Raw genomic sequence first — 22,540 nt, forward strand, 5'->3', positions numbered from 1 at the left:
GCAGCTCTCCTCTCCGCAGTGTGTCCTCTGAGCGACGCCGGCAGGCCTGCCCTGTTTGGGTGAAGCCCTAATTCCTTTGGCTCTCTGTATTTCTGGCTCTGTTCCTTTACCACAGGCCTAAGTGTGTGTGAGGTGGTGCAAGAGTAGCTTGGGTGGCATTGGATATGTCTACGCCAGTAAACAAGAGCGGGCTGGGACACGGGCACATGTCTGGCTGTGATGGTGTGCTCTGTTAGGTAGCTGGCATGCTTTTCACCTGTTTTTCCCCTGTGCCAACAAGCATTTTCCAATCCAGTGCCAGGTCGTGAGTCGAGGCAGGGAAATAGAGATCCTTCCCTCTGGGCAATATGGGCCAGGTTACGCTCTTTGGGGAGGATGAGAGCTTAGCTGCGTGGATGTAAGCCACAATGTGCCGTTTGCCTGTTGGGGCAGAGATCAGACCCTAGCACGTTCTATTTAATAATACAAAAATGACTTTCTGTTTACTAGTACAGAAACACAGATTAAATGCTCCTGGCATGAAACTGAAGAGTTGATTCGCGAGGTGTCCTTTCAAGTCCTGTGTTCCCCCTTGGCTTTCAGTCGTTTGGAAGATACTCCTATGTGGAGTTTAGCAAGAATTATCGCAAGGATCCCAGATGACGTGGCAGGGTGCTTCAGTCACAGAAAACAAGCTCCTTCCTCGCTTTTCAAAACACTAGCATTTCAAAAATTATTCCACTAGGGTTTAGATTTGTAGAGAACGCAATCATAAAAAAGCCTTGTGCGGTGCAACAGGGGGAAAAAAAGGCAGGCAAAAATATTTAAGTGTGGCGTAGCAATACGCAGAGAATTAAAATAAACAATAAATCTTTATGATGATGGTAAAATGTTGGCAGCCTTTGGTAGCTAGTAAGAGCTTTTGGGTAAATACTTCGTGATCTTTCTATTAAATCTTAGAGAGCCCTATGAATTCTTCTTGCAAGAGCATTAAAAAGTATGTACCAAAACAAAGCTAAGATGAGTTGGGACACTGCAGTTCATTTCTGCTTGACAATCTCCAGACTCAACATTGTCTCTTTTCTTTTGCAGGCCGTGTATATGTTTTATGCTTTGGCAATTGTCTGCGATGATTTCTTTGTTCCTTCATTGGAAAAGATTTGCGAAGTAAGTATTAGAAGATGTTTCTTAAGCTTGTATGCTACTTTAGCAGCAGCCCTCCTTGAGAGCTTCAGAACGTGCTGATAGTATGTTTACTATTGTCTTAGACCGTTCCCGTGCTTCTTGTTTAGTTGCTCAACACTGCGTGTGTGCGTTGGCTCAGCTTCTTGCTCGCAGGAGTGGGCTGGGAGTCTACTAGTGGGTAAACTTGGCTGATGCTCCCTCTTAAAGCTCGCAGTCGCTTCTCAAATAACAATTCCTATATATGCACCATACCGCTTCTTAAAAATGGAGGCAATTTAGAACCCAGTGAAAACCGTGTTCCCAAACTCAGCCCCATGCTGCAGGCTCCCCGGCGGTGCTAGCTGCAGCACAGTTTTCCAGGTACTAAGCCCAGCAGAGCTTGTTATCTAGTCCTCTGCTCTGCCGCCCGCCGCTGACATGCTCCCGCCTCTGCGGCCGAGAAACCCTCCCCTTGAGATAGGACCCAGCCATCGGAGACTGCGAGAGGGTTGGGACATGGGTCGTTGCCCATGTAGGGAACAGCGCTTTGGTTCTGTTATGGCTTTGGGCATGTCACTCGGTTCTCCTGGGACATGCACAATGATGAAGTTTTATTTCCTGACTTTTGCATGGAAATATTGATCCGCAAGGTGTTTCTGAGTTCATATACCATATACCAAAACTTAGGCTGGGAAAGAAAAAATGCACAAGAGAGTTTAGATGTGTTGGTATTAAAAAAACAAAATCAAAAAATAAAACAACAAACCACCAAAACCAAAATATCACCCAGGGGAGGGAGAGATGCTAAACTTTCAGCCAGCTGCCTGAGGCTGGGTTCTGCCCCTGTGTGTGGTGCTGGGACTGGGGGGCTGTGCCTCCCTCCTGCTCCCGCTGCCCGGCCAGCAACGATCTCCACGCCGCTGGTGCAGTCACACTGGGGCTTACTGGCTCCTGGTGCAGCCCCTGGCCAGAGCAGGACTGCCCTGAGCAGACCCACGCCAGAGCTAGTTTTGGCTGCTTGGACTTGGGGTAGAAGTGAAGCCTTGGTTTAGGTTCAGGACGCTGCAGACGTGCAGCTCGCTTGCTTCCCAGGGCCTTTTGGCTTTGCTTGTGCGGTGCCCAGTGCAAGAGTTCACAGGTTGACAGCTCTCCAGGTGTTCCGACCGTTCACGCTGTCACAGCTGCTGTTGCCTCACATCTGTGTGCCTTTGCAGATGTGTCTTCAAAAATGCTAGGCCTTACCCTTAGCTGATATAAATTAAAACCTCTGGTGATTTACCCCAGTAGAAATCATGGATCTTGTACCTTGCCTTCAAAGTGATGAGTTTCGCATCTTGTGTTGTGTTGGTGTAAGTTGTAAAGCAGCAGAGACAGCTAGGTCAACTGTAAAGAAGCTCTTGAATACTTCCAAAAATTGCAAGGGACTCTGTCCCTCTTTTGTTAAGGTTGGCATGCTGAAATTGTAGAAGACAAGGAGTACATTTTAGCCTAAATCAGCACAGACAGCTGCAGGGTGAACACAGACCATGTGCCCGAAGTAACTGCAAGCCCTCTCCCATGTCAATCATGGGCAATGAAATCTTTGCTTGTAGAAAATATGGTTTGGTCTTGCCAGTTAGATGTCTCTGTCAGCTGGAGGAGCTGCCTGCTGATGTGCCTGGCAGTGAGCGTTGCTTGTCAGGGCACAGGCTGTGCCTGGCTCTGGGAGGAGGTGTGGGAGACAGCAGGAGAAATCATTTGTGCTGACAGCTCTAATGGAAGTTGTCTCTAACCTGATGTGTATAGTTCAGCACTCTGCCCTACAAGCCTTTTTTGCATCATCAAAAAAAAGACGTCCCCAGGAAATCCCACTATTTTGGTGCAGAAGCGTTCAGGTAACTGGAGGGCAACACACAAGGCAGGAGCTTCTGTCCTGCAAAGTTGCTGCACTCTCTAGGGCTGACTATAGGGAAAGCCCCTGCGAGGTTCGGGGGAAGGGAATGGAGACGGTGATGTGGAAGTGGGGATGGGAGATGCTGGAGGTGTAGACTTACCTACCCTCTCCCGAGATGGGAAACGTGGGTCTAGAAGGGCAGCTCAGGTCACTGTAGATGAAGGAATACTTGAGCTGAGTAAACAGTGTCCAGGACAGGCTTGTATTTTGGGATGCCGTTGGTATGCCTAAGGGCAGATCTGCCATGCAGAAGGACATAGGTGGAGCCAGGAGATTGAGAGTAATTATTATTTCTCTAGACTGAGCACTCGTTAAATCCCATCTGCGAGTGTATTTTGATTAGTGGCCTTGTTTATGGCACAGAGGTCTGATCTGGATCTGTAGAGCGCTAGCTTCCACAGCTCTGCCATAGACTCTCTGAGTGACCTCAGACAAGCTCCATTGCTTCTCCACATCTCTGTTTCCTGCACTGGTCGGTTGAAATGTTGGTCCTCAGCTGTGTTTAAAATCATGATAGGAACCACCATGCACGGTGTTAATAGTTTGTAACTTTACTGGTGGTAAACTTAGTTGTTGTGAATGAGAGGCTCACAGACTGGAGAAGTCCCTCTCCTTTTACTGTCATTAGCTTTCTCTAGGTGCAGGATCTGTGCATCTCTCCACCAGCCGCAGAAGGTTGGTTATAGAGGTGTGAGTGTCAGAATTATGGTGCTGTTTGTTCTTCTGACAAATTCTTGGATGTGTTTGGGTTTGCAGAGACATCTGATGTCTAAAAAGCAAGCACACTTCCCTTGTGACTTTAACATAATATTTACAAGCCCCTGGGCCCTAGAAGGCTACTTTCACTTGACCAGGTGGTTACTTTTTTGGTTATTTGTTGTCTTCTTAATGGTACAGAACAACTCCTCATGTGCTTTAACGGTGCTGAAATACTGTGTTACACTGCCAATACAATAAGATGGTAATAGCAAGTTTAATTCAATTGTGTGTGAAAGAGAAAACTTCGTGATAGAACACTAGATTTAGCATACTTGTATTAAGAAGTTACTGTCTAGAAGAAAGATACTGTGTCGTTAGAGTTCATCAAAACCTGTCGTATAAATGGATCAGAATTTTACTATTCCTATTGCTCCTACTTGATTCTCTCCCAAAAAAAGGTTTTTTTCACCCCATAGGTGACTTTTGAGGGCATTCAAGTCCTTTTATTTATGTCTTTTATGCATAATTAAACTGTGCTGTAATTACATGAGAGCAAAAGAAATATGTCGTCCAGTTTCCCGATCTAACTTCTTTCGATTTTATCAGTTCAGAATGGATTGTCTTCGAAACGTACAGCTTTTCGTGGTTTGTCCTTGATGTTAGCACTCGTGAATGCATGGGAAAAGGCCTCTGCAGCCTTTGGTAGTATCCACTCTTGAATATTTTTCTAAGAAAGGGAAGATTTTATTCCTGCCGGATGACAGCAGATGCTACCACCATTGCTCACACCAATCAATACTCTCCCCACATAAAGACCCTCTGAAATAAGTAGGCTGAATCGGAGAGACAGAGCTGCTTTGTGAGGGAGAAGACCACCTGATTCCTCTTCCATCACCTGATGAGAAAAGACCTGTGATGTTTTCAAGGGTCTTCACTTGCCTGTTAACTCACAAAAAATAATCACGAGAGAGACACGGAGAGGGGAGAGAGCCTCTTGGCAGGAACTCACGTCTAAGAGGTTGTACTGGGTATGGCAGTACATGTAATGCGCTTAGCAGGCCAACAACCGTAAATGGTAATGACTTGCTGCTGACCTAAGATCTACCATCAGTAATCTGACTACCACCTACTGTCATATCCAGCACAAAAGAATTCAAACCTCCCGCCTGAAGGCTTTTTTGGTCTTGGAGATCAACCAATAGTTATTCTACAGTTGCTCACAGTTTAGATGCACTAATTCTAAAATAAATGCCCTTTTTCTGGCTTAGCTTCATCTAGTTTGGAAAGCGGTTGTGGAGTTAAACCAACAAGGCATTTGCGCTCCCAAATGTGTGTGTTGAGATGAGAATTTGTTCCAGAACACTTGCTATGGTAGACATTCACATTCTGTCCTAGTTCAGATGTATTTACAATGAAGCCCTGATTTTCATTTGTTTTCTAAAACAGCTTGTACTTGCATTTGCTCAGCTACTCTCTGTTATTGGTGTTGCAGAGCGTTTACATGACGCGACTAACGTCATACGTCAATTGCAAACATTGTCTGCAAATACCAAAGAGTGCATTTTTGCCTCCTACATAGTGTGCTGTATTTTCTGCTCTATTGTATTAACTTAATCATCATATGCATTGCAATCAATCGGCTAGGAACTGTCCTCGGGGGAATCTACTATAGTTTTAAATTAAACCATCCCCACAGAAAGTCAGCACAGCTGGTTTCCTTGGCTGATGGTCTTGTCTTTCAAAAGACACCATGGAGTTGCAGACAGACCATTGTAGGATGACTGTCCCTGTGTTTCTGTAGAGAATCCTGCAGAAGAAACTGGCCTTTGGGGATCTATCTATTTCTGGTGCTATGAACTTCTGCAATGGTTTTAACCCTATGTAAAATAATTTTCCATAAAGCTGGGTTTAATCAGCTTCCACAAGTTTTTATAGCAGTGCAGTGATGGCATGGTCTCCTGCTTAAAAAGCATTCCTGGTCGGGGCACATCTTTTTCCTTTTTCCTTGTCCCCATAACATATGTACAAAATTTTTTGTTATGTGTGTACAATCAGTGGATAGAGTTACCTTCTCTCACAAGCCTAGAATATCCTTTGTGGGATCTTCAATCCAGATGAGGTTGGTGGGAGGATTCCTGCAATTTTGTCTCAGTGCAAATGTACTTTGGTAACAATAAAGTTGCCGAGGAACCCTGCACTGCTACAGAGGGGAGAGGAAGGCTGCCTCCATCCTGCCAGGCTGGGTGTGCTGCTTCAAACGGCCGGTTCTGCTAGGGAAACATCCCCACCACCTTCAGCTGTCTTCCCTTTGCTCCTACAGTGGCAGCTGCTGACTCGCACGCGTGCGAGCAAGCCAGCTTTGTGTAGTAACAGCTCAGCAGTTTATGGCCGTATGGCAGGGGGTGGCTTTTTTTAGCTACTCATTAAAGCGTGGAAGGTGCCAGCAAGGCATGTGGTCTTTAACAGCCTTGTCGCGTTTGCTGAACAGTGACTTGTGCAGATGGAGCAGTGGGAATGCAGAGAACATAAAGGAAGTAATTAACGAAGTAAATCTTTGGAAACAGCACATGCCGACGAAGTTTTCATAGAGTAGTGGGTCCTTTCCCTTCCAGAAACCCCCATTTTAGCTAGTCCCTGGGCACTGCTAGGGGAAGGCTGTAGGAGGTAAGTACTTTCAATGGTGATCCAAGTGAAAGGGGGTGAGGAGAGGTTAAATGTTCAAGGCTGAAATGATACCCAGGAAGGTGGCTGGGAGTGAACCAAGCCCGAGCTCCAGTCCTGGTCTTTACAGGCCAAAGTGGGTGAGATCATGTGTGTGTTGGGGTCATGGAGGAGACAAGGGGCCATGACTGTTGAAGCTGCCTTGCTGTTGTCCAGAGTACTAGGAGATGCTAGCTTACGTCGCCAATGCCCGTGATGACTTTTCCCCCTATACTTTAGCTGTATTAACATAAAACTTTATACATATTGGCAGTTTCCCACTCTCGGTAGACAGTTTAACGTTTCTAGTTCAATTCTTTCAGCCTCTCAGTGTTGTAATCAATGACTCTGATGTGTTTTTCTGCAGCGCTTGCATCTTAGCGAAGATGTGGCTGGGGCAACTTTCATGGCAGCGGGAAGCTCTGCTCCTGAGTTGTTTACATCTGTCATAGGTAACTAACCTGCTGCTGCTTCTCGAAACCCCTGCATTTCCCTGGCTATTTCTCAGAGTTGAAATAGGATTGCTAAGCACCTGTAACACTCATTAGAATACCTGGCCCTTCCTTCATGAGCACACGTAGGACTAATTGTGGGGAATCTTTGCTAAATGAAGCGGCTCTGAAAAAGTGCCATTATCGTACAGCAGAGCTGCCTTGGAAGTGGTTTGATCTGACCCCGTCAAACCAGGGCCCGTAGGCAGTTCACCTTAACTCTCTGATAATCTACTTTGCTGTAGCGCAGCCAGACTGCACAGCACTGAGCTCTGCACGTGCAGCCTTCTCCCCTTCTGTCCGCCCTCCTACGCTATCTACCACGCTGTCTCTAGGACGTAGCGTGAGAGGATGCACCTCCAGCCTCCTGGGTTGGTACCCAGGCAAACTCTTTGTGTCCTCAGCTGCAGCTTCTCTGCCGTCACCTCCACTCTGGTTAGTCTCCTAACATCACTTCCCTCTGGGAAAGCCAGAGTTAGAAGGAGAAGAGGATTTAAAATACTTTCTCACAGCGACAAGTTGGTCAGAGCATCACACTACCAAAGCAACTCTCTGCTTATGGGAAGTGTGATCAAGGGATTCAGCAGTCCATAAGCATGTGAAGCCCGGGAAACTCATGTGGTCCTTCAACAGCCTTGAGCTAAGAGGGGACTGCAGTCAGCTGTTAGCAAATGATGCTGTACGTGTGCTACCTGGCACAAGGGGAGAGTGTTCTTGCAGTTTTACTCATCCACATCTCTACTAGTAGGTGATCATCAAAGCAGTGGTTGGGAAGTTAAGGTCGACTCTCCATCACCAAGGAGAATTACTCTCAGCTTAGATACTTTCTCTAGAAGATACTTCTATTTCAGTCACAGCTATCAGATGCAGAGCATAAACTAATTCGTGCAAAATGGCGTATTCTGCAGAGGGGTCCAATTGCACAAGCAAAGCCTCAAAATGTCAGAACTCAAATTGGACCAAGTTGGGGTTGTATTCCAGTTAAGGATTTTGCAGTAACAGGGTGAAAATAAAATCAGATTACTTCAGGCATCTTAGAGAAGCCCTAACAGTCAGATCATTATCTTGCTGTGGTTAATCCACCAGATACTGTGTCACTTGGCGGGTGACTGCTTCTGTGTAACATGTTTCTGAGAAAAGGATAAAGTGGGAGAAAAGTATCTAAACTACGCTGGCCAGATAAATACTGTTGGAACCGTAAAAGGAACTGGTGGATTTAAACAGACTGACAGCTGGTAGGAGATAGAGTGCTATTTTTAGGCTGACTTCCTAAGGAGAGAATTTTGTGCAGTACCATGATGCATGTGTCTGTCAGTTCATCTCCCTCACCAGTAACCTCATTGGCCACTTTTAACCAAATTTGACAGAAAAGCTTTGAAAGGAGCTTGTAACGTAGCCCCATAACTCATCCTGAGAGGCATCGTTCAGCTTGCAAGTAGCTAGTGGCCAGGCAGCTCTGAATCAGCTCCAGCTCAAGCTTCTGCTTGTCCATTGAAGCCGGTAGGGATGGGGATATGGGGAGGAGCAGGGTACTGGTAAGGGGATGTCTTATGGGAGATAGTTTCCTGCATATTTGTGTCCGACCAGCTGCTCCCACGGAGCTTACTGTCTTTTATGATGTGTATTGCCATAATGGTGGATTGTAAGATCAGGAGGTTGGTGACTTAGACATGTCTAAGATACTTAGTTTTCAATTGACAATATATCCAGGTCCCTTCAGAAAGCAAATTCTGCCACCTTTATTCACCCTAGTACCTTTCTCTGAAAGTTGCACTATTAAATATGAGAGAATGTGGCAGAACTGGTACATGACTTTAGATTCATTAAAGGGGTGTGAGGTCTGCAATTTTTTGTGGAAAAATTCCAATTTACGCAGCTTGCCTTGAACTTGTTTTTCAGGTGTTTTTATCACAAAAGGAGACGTAGGCGTTGGAACCATCGTAGGCTCGGCTGTATTTAACATTCTCTGTATTATTGGCGTGTGTGGGCTTTTTGCAGGACAGGTAAGAGCATTTAATGATTCCTAACAGTTCTTGTTTCATCCTGTGCCTTGGCTGTACTGTGAAATCAGCTGCCAGGTTCACAACCTTGCCACGAATTTCTCTGGCTTTGTTCTTTTTAAGAAGGGCCCTACGCTCTTCCTCTTGCATTTTTGAAATGAAAAGCAGAACAGCAAATGTCAACTCAGGCGTTTTAAGCTGCCCAAAATATGTGGGTGGTCAAAGGAATAAAAGTTGGTTATTTAACACCTCCTCTGGGTAGCTATTGAAAAATGCATTGTGATGTTTGTATCTGGTTCTTTTAGACCGAAGGAGCCAGGAAATGTCTGTGCTTCTGGCTGGTAAAAATGCACTTCGGTGAGCCATGCAAGATGCCTCTGAAAGAATGATGACACTTCTGGAGCATCACAAAAGATGCTGCCTTTGTGTAAGAAAGTTTCAGATACATGTGCTGAGCTGGCACAACGTTGTTGGTGACTGGCGTGACTTGTGAAGTCATATAAGAAAGATGCAGTCTTTGCTTGTAGTTTATCTCGGTATTTATGTCGAGAATCACAGAATGGTTCATACGGGGTGGGACCTCTGGAGGTCTCTGATCCAAAGCCCTCACCACCCTGACCGCCCAGCTCAAAGCAGGGCTGATTTCAGAGTTGGATCAAGTTGCTGAGGGCCTTGTCCTGTCAGGTTTTGAATACTTCCAAGGATGCCCCAACTTTTTTCCTCACTAGCAGTAAGGTTGTCCATTCCTAGTGTAAGTTCTGACTGTTTTCCAGCATGTCAAACTACTTACGACAACAGAAGCTATTCATCTGAAATCAAAGTAATTAAGTTGTGAGATCGGAGCTGCTGTCTGAATTGCAGATGATTGACTGTATAATTAAATACCTGAATCTGCATTCACCTTAGCACTTGCCAACATGCCCAGTATTTTTACAGTCTCATAAAATGGTTTTGAAATGTTACTGTGCAGACTTATTTGTGAAGAGGAGAAGCAGGATAACATTATCAATACAGGGCAGTAGGATAACTAGCTCTGGAAGAAGAACTTAAGAGAAGGGGCCTGTATAACTTGGTCAGTATGAGAAAGCATGCAGAGAGATTGGGCTTTCCTGGGAAAGTTTGTAATCCAATTTTATTTGTGTTAGCAGTGAAGGTGAACATTTTCACTATGGGGAGGCTTCAGGAAAAGCCCACAGCGGTGCTTTTTATCCACCAAAGCTCCCTAGATTTGCATGGGAACATGCAGCTGGAAGCTACACGTGCTCAGTATGTTAGTGGTTCTACTGTAACTCCTACTGTGAAAGCTCAATTGATTCAGGCCAATTTTTAATGACCAAAGCTTTCCCGGAGTGTGAAGCTGTGTTCCCCAGAGGTGTTCTCCTATAATCAGTAGGGCTTTTTGCTCAGGGTGCTTTTTTTGAGCAAAGGAAGATGATTAACTGTTTAGCATGATGGCAGAGGAGCTAATTCTTCTGATTTTTGCTCTCCATGGTATTGCATGCCTCAAACCTGCTAAAAATCTAGCTACAAATCACAGCTTTCAGTGGCAAAGGTTTACTAGAGTTTGGGGGTTGATGGAGAATGTCAGTCTTCTTGAGAGATCGTTTGCAGGTGGGAGATACTGGTTTCTGAAGGATATAACGCAGCCGAAATGCTCGTAAATGCCTTCAGTCTTCCAGGAGCAGTAGCTTTCAGAAGTTTGAAGTGGGGATGGGCTGCTGTAAGTTATCCTAAGCGTGGTCTACGAGTCTCTTTCGAGCCAAGAATTGAGATATGGACTGATTTGTCCCAACTTTGTTTTCCCTGACTCTGCTAGTGATTTGCGTGTGGTTTCGTCAAGTCACTTAACCTCTGTTTGCTGCAGTTTAACCCACAGAGGGTGAGTGAGAACTGAAATGGTTGATGTCACTGCATGGAATCATTATTTAAATGAGTAAATAGGAAACCTCAGTTTAAATAACTCCGATATTCTAGATAAGACTCTGTTTTGGTTTGTGCTTTTCATTTTTTCGCACTCCCAACCCTTCACCAAAAAGTCATTCACTTTTCCTGGTGTGATTCATCTTTTTGTTTTGTATTAGTATTAACAGGAATTTGGTTTTATTATTGATAATGTCTCTGTAGATGCACTAACACAGGTGCTAAATTTGGTTGGCAGTTGGACTTCAATTCTGCTGGGGACCTGGATCTCAGTTTTGAGTAGCCTTGTAACGGGCCAGGTGGACCTGGAGGCAGGCCGTCAGTCTAAGCTGCTTGCTGTGCTCCAGCTCAGTTAGAGCACGGTTTTCTCTTCTGAGCTCAGACCTGCGGCATCAGCAGCTGGAGTCCTCTGATTTTCAGGTGAGACCAATAAGTCAATGGGCAGGGATTTACCAGCCCAACTTTGTGGTCTTGTGAGCCTCCCCCGAGGCTGCTCAGGACACAGACCTGTTTTCTGGGACTCCTGCCGTGGAAAGCGACGTTCAGGAATCTCAGGTCAGACTGGAAGGATTTCAGGTTTGTCACGTGGAAGGAGAGAAGCAGAGAATTAAGCCCATGCCTGTGACAGTTTCAACCTGATGATGCTCACGTGGCCTTTGTGTTCGTCAAAACCTGTCATTAAATTTTCTGCTGTCGGGTGGTGGCTGCTGCAGATTGCTAGGGTGGGCAAGAAGGGTGGATGCTCTGTTCCCCATCTGTCTGTTTTACACGTGGGATGCCTGTGGCAGGGGAGGGACGGTTTAAAGGTGATCACACCACCAATTTCCACGAGGAGAACTGTGGAGGCGGTGGAGGTAATCTTATACTTGCTTTCCTGTAACACCTGCCAACAGTAGCAGCAGTGTTCCAGCAGGAGTTTTTATGTGTCAATGAGGGCAATTTGCAGCTGCAGTTCTGGTAGTATGGTTGGGATCCCACTAGCTGGTCCGTACCCAACAGCACGAGCTGCTGTTTGCATGCTGGGTGGCTTGGAGGCACCAGCAGTCCGGGAGATGGGCAGAGAGCAGCCCAGGCAGCAGCGCTCTGTAAGCCATAACTCTGTGGCAGGGCTGCTTCATCCCCTCCTGGGGTGCTCAGCTCCGAGCGGTGGGAGGAGATGTCTCTGTGCTGGAGATTATGGGGCAGCTGCCTGGTGGCAGGGTGCTTGGGAGTGCTGTATTGCCCACGGGTTGGGAAACCCAGAAGTAAAAGCTGCAGGGAACTTCAGCATTTCCATGAGGACTCCTTATCTTTGCAGAACTGTTTGGTATCATGAAACAGCCTTGACTTTGGGGCTTTTTTGACTGGTAAAATGTTGAATTAAAAAATACTGACCAGGTCCCTCCAGGGTATGTCATGTTTGTAAATTAGGTTGTAGTATGTATGGGCTATGTTGGATCTATTATTCTTTGGCTTAGGAAAATACTGGGTTTGGCTACATGCACCTTGTTTAAAAAAAGAAATAAACCCTCAGCCCCAAAAAGCTGGTATGCATTTACTTGAACACCAACTCTAACTGATTATTTTTCTAAGCCTTTAATGACTGAAAAAGGGCACACTTCTCAGAATAAATCAGAATGGACATCCCACTACTGGAACTCGAGAAGGAAAGTATGATGTCCACACCTCTATATGATGCTGCTTTTTTTAGCACAGTTTTTAGGTGTGCAGTGTTAAGGTTGAAAGTCAAACACTGAAAAGTTAGAAAATAGCAGTGTTAAGGTTCCTTGTGCAACCTTAATTTGCCCCCCCAGTGTGTAAGCATTATTATACAGTCTTTAATTACATGGTCCTATGCTGATTTCTCCACAGGGTCCGTGCCTCCCTCAGTGCACAGAATGGACTTTGCTCACTTAATGAGCAGCTATTCATTATTTTGTTTTCTCTTCATTATTCAGTGTGTGCCCTTCTGCCTTATTTACCAGGCCCTATTCAAGCCCTGTTCCAGAGGCAGAATTATTAATTTACTCTTGAACTTCTGCCGATCTCATCGCTATTGTATCTGAGCAGTTGATGAACAATTAATTAATTTTCCCCAAACGTCTATGAGATGAAGGGATGTTTTAAAGATGAGGAAACAAAGCACAGAGAGATTAAATACAAAATAACTTGTCATTTTAGGGGCCAATTAGAGCTGGCACGGGCCCATTTTTTTCCCTGAATGTATAGCATCGTGTGGCATGTTCTTTGTTCAGAGGGCAGCTCCCTCTGGCTCCAGATGCTGCTCTCACTGCTTCTGCTGCTCCACCTCAGCATTGCACAAGGGTTTAAGTGGCCATCTCAATGCCCATACAGCCCAGCTCTCCTTGGGAGCATTCAGCTGCTTTAGCCATATGAGCCTCTTTTCTTCTCCTAGGTCCCAGCTCATGTTTCACCTTCTGCAAGGGGACACTCAAAACACCTCTGTCGTCATGAGCCCTGCCTTCGTCCCTAGGACTGTTCTTAACTTTTTGGCTGGAATACAGATCCACCCCATAGTGGTTTCTCAAGCCTTTAGCTTTCCCCCAGTCCCACAGTGGTCTAGATCCTTTCTCCTCTCCCCAATTCTCTGCTCTGTGGCTCCTTGACCCGACTCCTCCTGGCTAACTTTATCCGTGCCAACGAGGCGCCTTTGGAGGTACAGGAGCCTGCTCTAGAGCCAGGACAATCACGTTTTCCACTGTTTTTTCATCTTCTCTGCCAGCTGCAGACGTGGTGTACCCCATGGGCAGTTCATGCTGGAGCACTTGCGACACATCCACCCTTTGCCTGCGGCTAGAGGACCCCAGCACCCCTGGTTTGTAATCCCAGCAGAGATGCAGCTACCGCAAGAGGCTTCCTTCTGGGTGCATCTCTGAAGTCATTAAAAGGCCTATAGCAAGGCTCCCTTACGTGGCACAGCAAGTCTAAAATGGGAAGTTCCTCCATGCCCGCGTGCTCTCCTTCCTCCAGATACCCAACAGGTCTCAGGCTATGCTGCATCTCAATTCGACACACTCCTACAGTGCTTGTCACCTCTGCCTTCACAGTAGGAGGCTTGCCCATCCATGCTTGGAACATGCTGGAAATCAGTGTTAAGATCCATAGAGATCTCGGCCACCCTGCCTGCAGGCACCCGCTCCAGTTTCGCTGGTCTGCAGCTGAGCCCTGCCTGTCTCTTGCCCTGGCTCACGTGGGAAGGTGCTGCTGGGAGCTGGTGCTGTGTGAAGGAGAGAAGTGCTTAATGCTTAGCAGTCAGTCTGAAATAGCTTGGGAGCAGGCTGCCAGAAGCCCTCAAGCAAGGCAGTCATGAGAAAAGCTTCCACTTTCTTTCTTTTTTCATGTATTAGATTTTGAAATTTGAAGGAATTTATCACCTTGGTAGCTAGAGGCCCAGTCCTGCAAGCAACTGCAGCCAAACTCATTTCGGAAGACTGAGGTGCTGGCAGGGTGGGTGTCTAAAAGCCACAAAACTTGTTTATACCGTCTGCTGTTATGCCTCACTTCAGGGTTTCCAAATAACTGTGGTAGTGTTGTAGCACTCCTGAAGAGCTACTCTTGTGCTAAAAGACAGTTGACGTAGATGAAAATCAGCTTTAGTGAATCGTTTTGTTCCTTTTTGCTTTGTGACCCAGGTGGAAATGTCAAAGTTGGGCTTAAAATGCATTGGTTTGAACAATGTCAACAGACTGGGTAGATGAACCATGTGGCTCTCCTGGCCAGCCCAGATCTGAAGTTGTGTGTGTTACAAACGCTGGGGAAGGATTAACAAATGCAAGCAAGCAAAATTGCTTTAAACAACCATAAAGACATTTCTGTTAGTGTCAAGGATTATAAACCCCTTGTCTCCCTTGTTTGTTATTAAACAGTGCTGAAAATTGGAAAAAAATTTCAAATCCAGCATAAGTCAGAGACACCTCTACCCATCTGACCCTTAAGACTTGGTGGGCTTCTTACTGTTTTCAAAACTAAGGTGATTCTAGATTATATACAATATATTTATGCCATGGTTTGTTACTGAAAAGTAGAAATGTTTGTTTCAGTAGCCTCAAAGTGACTTGATTTTCTCTTCCAATTAGTGCTGATGACACTTTGCGGATCACCAAGGAGAACTGTGGACTGGAGGGGTTATTTTTTTTTCCTGTCTCTTCTTGCTGATATGAGCAATGAAATCACCCGAGGTCTTTGTCTTTGGCACAGGAGGACCAGTTTTCAAAAAGTGACAGTCGATGTAGGCTGCCTGCGTTTCTGATGGCCAAAAAAAGCCACCCTGCAAAGGCTGGATTTTCTAAACTAGCATCCACAATCTGAAAATCAGATCTCTTTTTAAAATATCTGAAACTGGGTCTCTGCAAGCTGAAGAAACCAGCCTCTGATGTGTTTTGAAATCTCTGACCAAGGCGTATTTAGAGAGATACAGCTGTTTCCTCAGTTGTCCGTAGGCCTATGACACTAATGCATATTCTTTCAATTGTACAGATAAGTCACATATCCCAAACATTGTTTATTCAGCTGCTGAGTCTGTTTTGCCTTTTACAGGCAACAAGAGGGTACAAGAAAGTGAGAGAATGCTGCAAGAGATGAAATGGTAGCAGATGCAGCCCTTCAAACTTAAGTTCAGCAGCATTTCACAGGGATGCATGCTAGTTATCAAGGAAGAGATACAGGCATGGAGTCTGCTATCTGTGCTGTGATGGATTGTATTAGGCTTTTTCCATGACTGCAAACCAGCTGTGTATGGGGAGATTTGCTTTAGTCCAGGGTCCCCTCCAAGCCTCAGTCTCTGTCCTGTCTTCTCTCACTCTCATGTTTGTGCTTCACAATTTTTCCCTTCCTTCCACTGCCCTCTCGTCATCCTTGGCGGCAAGGATGTGGGATTCTCGGAAGCGGTCAATGCTTGCTTAATTCAGCTCTTATTCAAGCCAGCACAAGCAGAGTTTGTTCAGTTTTCAAAATTCCCCCGTGTGGATTCTTCTCTTTATTGTAGCTCTGCTGCTCTCTCCTGCATGTCATCCAGCGCTAGACTGCAGCCTTTTGTAGTGTTGCAGGAGAGGATGAAGGATGAGGTTAGTCAAAAGTGCTTAAGTGAAAGCAGTATAACCATAAGTTGCAAGTCAGTCCAGCATTACAGTAATTTTTAATCTGCATAGCTTGATTTCTTAATTACCGATTAACTGCTGTGTTTTTCAGTTCATTTCTAGTTTCTCTATTTCACCTTTGCCCAGAACAAGACAGGCTGCTCTGGGGGAAGCGGGGGGAACATGAATGCTGGGTTGTGCCAGAGACGTTCTTGGTTTTTTAGAGGCTTTTCCAGTTACTTCTTCTGTAAAGGGGTCTAGTTGGTGGCCAAGTGTCATTCCGCAGTACAGTGGAGTAAAAAAGGACTGCCTTGACCATTTGACCTGCCGCCTTCTGCTCCAGTGGTATTCTTTTACCTGAAGAAACAAATGAGATTCAGGAGGCTGTCCTCTATCCAAGTCATGGTAACCCCTTGTGTAAGCTGGGGACGCCTTGCAGGATCATCAGCTTACACGTGCTGAGTTTTACCTCAATGTGAAAATATATGTGGGAAATAGGTGTTACAAATAGTGAAAAGCTGAGACGAGGAAAATGAACAGAGATTTAGTAACCAGGTAGAACACTGAAGAGACTGAGACTTTTGTAACCTGTTTTTAACCTAGTTCTGTTATACACTTAGCTTGCATGCGTCTTAATCTTTTAAGCTTTAATTTCACTGACAACAAGTAATTCAGACTGGAGTCATTACTGACCTTTGGCTTTATGATTGCATTCATGAGGTTGGTTTTTTTTGTTCTCCTGGATTGTGGAGGAGTTTTGGGAGGGGAGAGTTGGAATGTTGGTTTTTTTCTTCGCTGGTCTGTGACCATCGGTGGATGACATGTAAAAACTGTGGGGAAGTAGTTTAAGGAGAGCTTAATGCCAACTGTTGGGACTGTATGCTACTCTTGTAGTCTGGGCCACAATGGGGTTTTTTGTGCTGGCAACATTTTCTAGTGACTGTGGGCTTGCTCTTTCACTGATAGAAGCGAGATACAGACTTGAAAGCAAGAAAGGGAAAGAGTAATAAGCCAGACCAGGATCCAGCACCAAGACTTCAGCTGAAGACAGAATTTGTCCCAGAAATCAAGGCTGTGGTCCTGATGGGAACATACAGCTGCTGGAATGGCCATGTGTATGTGAAATCACAGGTATCGGAAGAGCAGAGGAAGGATGCGGGCAGTGCCATTCTCGCTGTCCTGCAGAAAGTCACTCAGTCAGTAAGCGGCTTAGGCTGCAGACGGGGCAGAAAGATGTCGATGGACTTCAGGACAGAGAGGCATCACTTAATATAGAGATGCCGCCCAAGGGTCCTCAAAGTTGAGAGACTGCAGCCTTTCTGTATGCCCTAGTAAAGTCTTTGTGCACCCCCAGAATAAAGAGGGTGCTCCCAGCCGCTGGGTCAGCAGCACAAGTTACCTGCTGCCTCAGCTCCCTTCCCTGCTGCTGTCTGGGCAGGCAGCTGAAAGAGCTCCTGTGCCTCTCGCATCCTTCTTCCCCGAGCAATCAGGGAAGCATCTTGCTTCCCCGAGCAATCGGGGAGGATGTTCGCCTGCTGTAAAAGCAGCAGAGTGCTCCTTTTTCCTGGGGTTTTCCTGCTGGGATGTCTGGCGCTGGCAGACAGCAGGGCGACTCCGAGTGATAAAGCTGATTAGATTCCTTTCCAGCTCCCCCTTTAACACACATGGTGTTGTCTTGGGAATCGGACGCTTGTGGATTTGCAGCAAATTTGAAGCTGTTGTGCGAGCAAACTCAGTTTCTGTTAACCATACAGTCTGTTTGTTGACCAGAAAATGCTGAAGGTGACTTTGTCCTGTTCTCTGTGAGTATCATGCTTTATCTCCACGATGCTGCTACATAGCATCAACCTGTGCATGGTGAATAACTCTGTGAGAGGTATCTGTTACACCATAACCCTTTTGGTTTCTTTTTGGAGAGGTCTGACAAGCTCTACAAGCATTTTGACATTCCCAAAGTAACTTTATTTTGCAGAACTAGGCCAGTAGCATGCATGAAATCAGTGTTCCTGCACTGGGCACCAGTTTAGCAAAGTGGCTAGTAAATGCTTAGCTTGAAGCAGGGCTGCTTGCGTCATTTCTGTCCGGTGAGGCATGCAAGCCTAGACTTCATGGTGTCACAGGCCTGGCATCTGCCTCTAAATTGAACCAGAAACCACACACAGTAAGGTCAGTGAGATTGGACCTACTGATGATTTCTTTTTTTTCCCTCATAAAGTCCTTGTTGCTGTTGTGATAGGACCTAGCAGTCCGAGTTGTGGATCAAAACTCCACCGTACTGTGCATTATGCAAATACAGAGCCAGAACATAGCTCTTGAGCCTAAAAGATGGTGATCGGAGTGTATGATGGGAGACAACAGGAGGGACCAAGTGGGCAGACATGAAAGCACAAGGAAACCACGGTGGAGCAGCAACGTGGATGCAGCAAGCCAGCTGCTTAACACATAATGACAGCTTTATGGGCTGTGTGGGCACAGGAAGGGTTTGGCATTGGTGAGGTGTTTATAGGAAGCTCCTCTCAGGCCCAGGGACAACATGACGGTACTGATACAAGACTGTCTTTTGCTTCAGGAAGACGTGATGGAGACTGGTGTGATGGGCAGATCGGTGCCAGGATTGCTGTCTGGATGGTGAATGATCCAGGACTGGTCTGGCCATCATAGAAGTTCCTGTGAATTTTTTATATCAGCATTTCAAAACCTTCTTCACAGAGTTATATTCAATAGTAAGATACAAATAGGGGAGGCAGTCAGAAGAGTTGAAAATGGATTCCTGCCAGCATCAAATCAAGACCAGCTCCTAATCACCACTAAACACGATCACTGTTTGTGTTCGTTTGCTCTGTCAAAATTCACGCACAGACCGATACTTTGGACTTACTATTGGTAGGATTTTTTCTTAAATCATTTGTAATGTTAAAGCAAGGGAAATCACAAAATCGTTTTTTACGTCTGACAAGGACTGGCCAGTCTGAGGAGACTGGGAAATGTTTACCCTGTGCAGGCCTTCCTGTACCATGTCTACAGCTGTCCTTGAATTCTGCTGCAAATCCTGCACAGAATCATCCGTGGTCCAGGAAATGTCTGCCAACGCAGGTCTTTGGGGTGCTGCTGTCTTGGCTCTGTAGGAGTCTGAGCTAGAAAGACACAATGATCTGAATAACTCACGGCTTATTATGAGTACCAATTGAGCACGGAAATATTTTTGGCTTTGTCCTGAGGTTTGGAGAGCATTCGCTGTTCCCATTCTGAGAATGTCACAGAGACAGATTGCTGCCACAGTAATGAAAATATCAAGAGCTGCTTAAAAAAGCAAATATTCTTGGGGAAATAATGAGAATAAATTGAGTTGGTCCGCAATGCACGAACCGGGAGCCGGAGTGACGGTTGAACTATGCAGAGAATGGCTAACCAGTGGTAAAATTAGGGGGCTGGTAATTGGAAGGAAGCTTTCCTCCCAGTGAGTCTATTAGATCAGAGCTGCTCAGCAATTACTGGCTTAGAGAGACGTGTATTTTAAGGGCTGGATTTTTTTGGCCTGACCTATGCTCATATTTTATGTTTCATTTAAGTTCGGGTGGGAGGGGTGTTTAGTATTGGTCAAAGCCCCAAGCAAGCCCCAACGCTACCTTGCAGGACTTTGGCGTCTTTGCCAGGAGGTACTCAGTAAAAATTATGGTCAGGGGGCTGAGCTGGATACTCGTAGTGTCCTGGGATGTTGGGACAGCTGTCAGCCCCGTATGTCAACAGCAGGGAGACATCACCGTGGCGTATAGAAAGGAGCGTCTCCATCTGCTCCCTAGCATTCGGTCCAGGGCATGCTACTGTGCTTTCCAGGAAGGCTGCACAGGCGGCAGTGCCTTTCCATGCAGGAATCTGTCTGAAATTTCAGCATTTCATGCTGAGTGGTTCAGCATGCTGGGAGAGGACGTGGGATCAGGGGCTTCTGCTGTGCTGTCGTGAGATAGTCCCTCGTGCGTTTTCCTGGCAGTTTGGCAGCGAGCCTCGCCTATCCTTCACCTGCACCATGGGGCTGTCCCAGTCGGAGCAGGAGGCTGCTCCAGCCAGGGTGGAGAGCTTTCTCTCTGCTGTGCTTTCGCACACCTCTGCAGCTCTCTGACCCCAGCTCCTCACGGAACATCCAGAGATGTTTGGACCTTGCTCTCACCAATGTTTCTCTTCCCTCCAGGGACTGTAAGGTGGGAATAAGTGTGATCGACTCACAGGTTCATGTCTGAGTCTGAACAGATGATCACTGGGGGAGCAGCAAGGGGGAAAAGTATACTCTGTGATCTCTGCTGTATTTGATTTGCAGCTAATGATTATTAGCTTCTGATGGACTGAATCGCTCACTGCAGGTAGGATGTAATAGTGCCTAAAACAATGGAAGTTTTGTGAAAATTAACTTGTGTGTCCTGATGGTCAGGCAGTTCCTCTCATCGTAAACACTGCTGGAAGATGGCAGTAATTATCTTAAGAAATTCCTTCCTGCCTTATGCCTTCATTGCAACTGCTATAGGATGATACACTTAACACCGAGAGAGAGAGTGTGTGCAGAATATTAAACACGCAGTTGCTATTTCCTACCTTCTGTTTGGTCGTGACCTTTCAAACAGCACAAAGTCTGCAGCCTCTGAATCACAGACATCACCTTTAGCACTCCCTTTGCTGGTTTTCCTGGCAGCCGAACACTGCCAGGTGCTGCGGGCTGCCGGGCGACAGGGAGTGCCGGCCTCCGGAGCTGGCCGAAATACTGCTGTCCCTTCTGGCAGGATTTGTCTTCTTCAGCGACAGGAAGGATTGTGAGCCTGGTTCGTGGGACATTTACAGGTGAAGGAGATCTGGTTGAGATCAAGTGACCTCAGAGGAGGTGTGAAATGCATTGGAAAAGTACCCCTAAAAGGCCAGTAGTGTGGAAGGCTGTGGCCAGGAGTCATGTGGCAGACTTCAGACATGGGTGAAAGCTGCAGCCAGGAAGATGCAATTGAGACGACAGGAAAAATGTCCTACTGGTGAGGGCTGGGAGCCTCTGGTGTTTGAGGACCGATGGGCAGCCTCTGAGATCCTGCTGGACCTGCTTGGCTGATCCTGTGTCTGAATCGTGGAGTGGGTCAAAGTGCCACCAGAAACTCACCACCCTCTAAACCGTATGAAGTCTTGGGTATCTTGAGATTTCTAGCCCATGCCTCTTAGCTCAGGTACAACCCCATGTTTTGCTGTGGGAATGACACTGGTGAAAATGAGGCCTCCAAGTACTCCTGGGCAGCCTAATGAATGGTTTGCAGCAGCAGTGGGTATGACTGAGAAATGAACACGGTGCATCAGCTTGGTGTGTATCTGTGACATTTGTGGGTCCTCCATTTCTGAAGGGTTTCAGTCTGATGCAGTCCCACATGCATTTATTCTCCAGTGCTGCTGCTGGCTGAAAAAATGCTTTATCTCCTGTACAAGGAGGAGAGAGTGCTTAATTAACTCACCTGGGTTTAGGCCACAGGGCTGGGGGCAGAACAAGGACTGTATTGCTTCAGTCCCAGGTGAACACCTCACCCTCCAGGCTAGCTCTCTTCTTTAGTGTAACATATGTGGATATGTCTCCCAGGAAACATGCAGAGACTGCAGTGGCATCTTGCTGAAAGTCAGAGATGGATCTACAGCCTAATTTAATATAGAGATGAATACAAATAAGGCAGCATCACTCTCTCACGTTAATATATGATGCTTCATTGATATCACGACCGGTGAGGATGAACAGGCAGGTGGCAGGATCCTTGTAATTACCTGAGCTGAGCGAGGAGTTCTTAAAATAATAAATGGCAAAGTTAAAAGGCAGAGCCTGTGCCTTGTCAAGGGAAATTGAGAAGCCCTGAGAGATCGGTCCCTGTCAGGGCTGTCCCAGAGAGTGAGGCCCTTGACAGATTCACCAAAGGCAGTCGGGGATATTCAGCTTCTCAGAAGTCAGGATTTCCCAGGCTGCTGTCAAGACAGGCGGAAAGAATTTGGCTTTTCTTGCTTTTCCATACAGATTGACAGATGCTGGAGCAGCACAAGATCTGAGGGGTCTTTTTAACTTCTATGGTTTGAGCTGCTGTCTTCTGAGGGCTGTTTCAGCTCAGTGCGTTTGTCATGGGACAGGAGAGGGTCCCTCAAGGTTCAGACTGTCCAGAACAGTCCGCTGTGGCCACCAGCCCCATGTTCATCTGGCTTGCAGCCCGCTTGTAAGCTGTCCCTGGAAGCTCGAGCTGACCCTGAGGTCATCCACCGACTAGTCCTGGACCAGTTCCCAACGGCTCAGAGGCTTGCCTGCCATCGTGCGACATGTGGAAGCCGCTCATCAGCTGCGCAAACATCCACACACAGACACACGCAAGGACTGGGTAGTGGCACCAGGAGTGAGCTGTGGTGTTTCATGGTTCTCTGCTTGCGCTGGAGGAAGCTTGGTGGCTTATCTGGTGAGGCAGGTTGGGCACTGTTGGTGTTCACCCCCTCTGAGATGTATGTGCCCAGGAAGATGTCAAAGCTCTGTTGCAGGAGAGGTCTGTCTGTGTGGGAGAGACGCCATCTCTGTGCCAAACAGCAGCCCTA

General features: G+C 46.4%; 1 protein-coding gene across 3 annotated transcripts in view; it reads left to right on the forward strand.

The window, feature by feature from the left end:
- Window positions 1-22,540, forward strand: part of SLC24A3 (solute carrier family 24 member 3) — a 188,388-nt gene that overhangs the window by 113,263 nt on the left and 52,585 nt on the right. For all 3 annotated transcript variants that reach the window (XR_012763145.1, XM_075413691.1, XM_075413692.1), the window contains 3 exons: window positions 1,072-1,146; window positions 6,843-6,927; window positions 8,866-8,969. Coding sequence is in view for 2 of the 3 variants with exons in the window: in XM_075413691.1 (XP_075269806.1) it covers window positions 1,081-1,146; window positions 6,843-6,927; window positions 8,866-8,969 (255 nt within the window). In the remaining variant the exon portion in view is untranslated. The remainder of the gene's footprint in view (window positions 1-1,071; window positions 1,147-6,842; window positions 6,928-8,865; window positions 8,970-22,540) is intronic.

This window comes from Opisthocomus hoazin, chromosome 2 (assembly GCF_030867145.1).
Source record: "Opisthocomus hoazin isolate bOpiHoa1 chromosome 2, bOpiHoa1.hap1, whole genome shotgun sequence".
Classification (NCBI taxonomy): Eukaryota; Metazoa; Chordata; class Aves; order Opisthocomiformes; family Opisthocomidae; genus Opisthocomus; species Opisthocomus hoazin.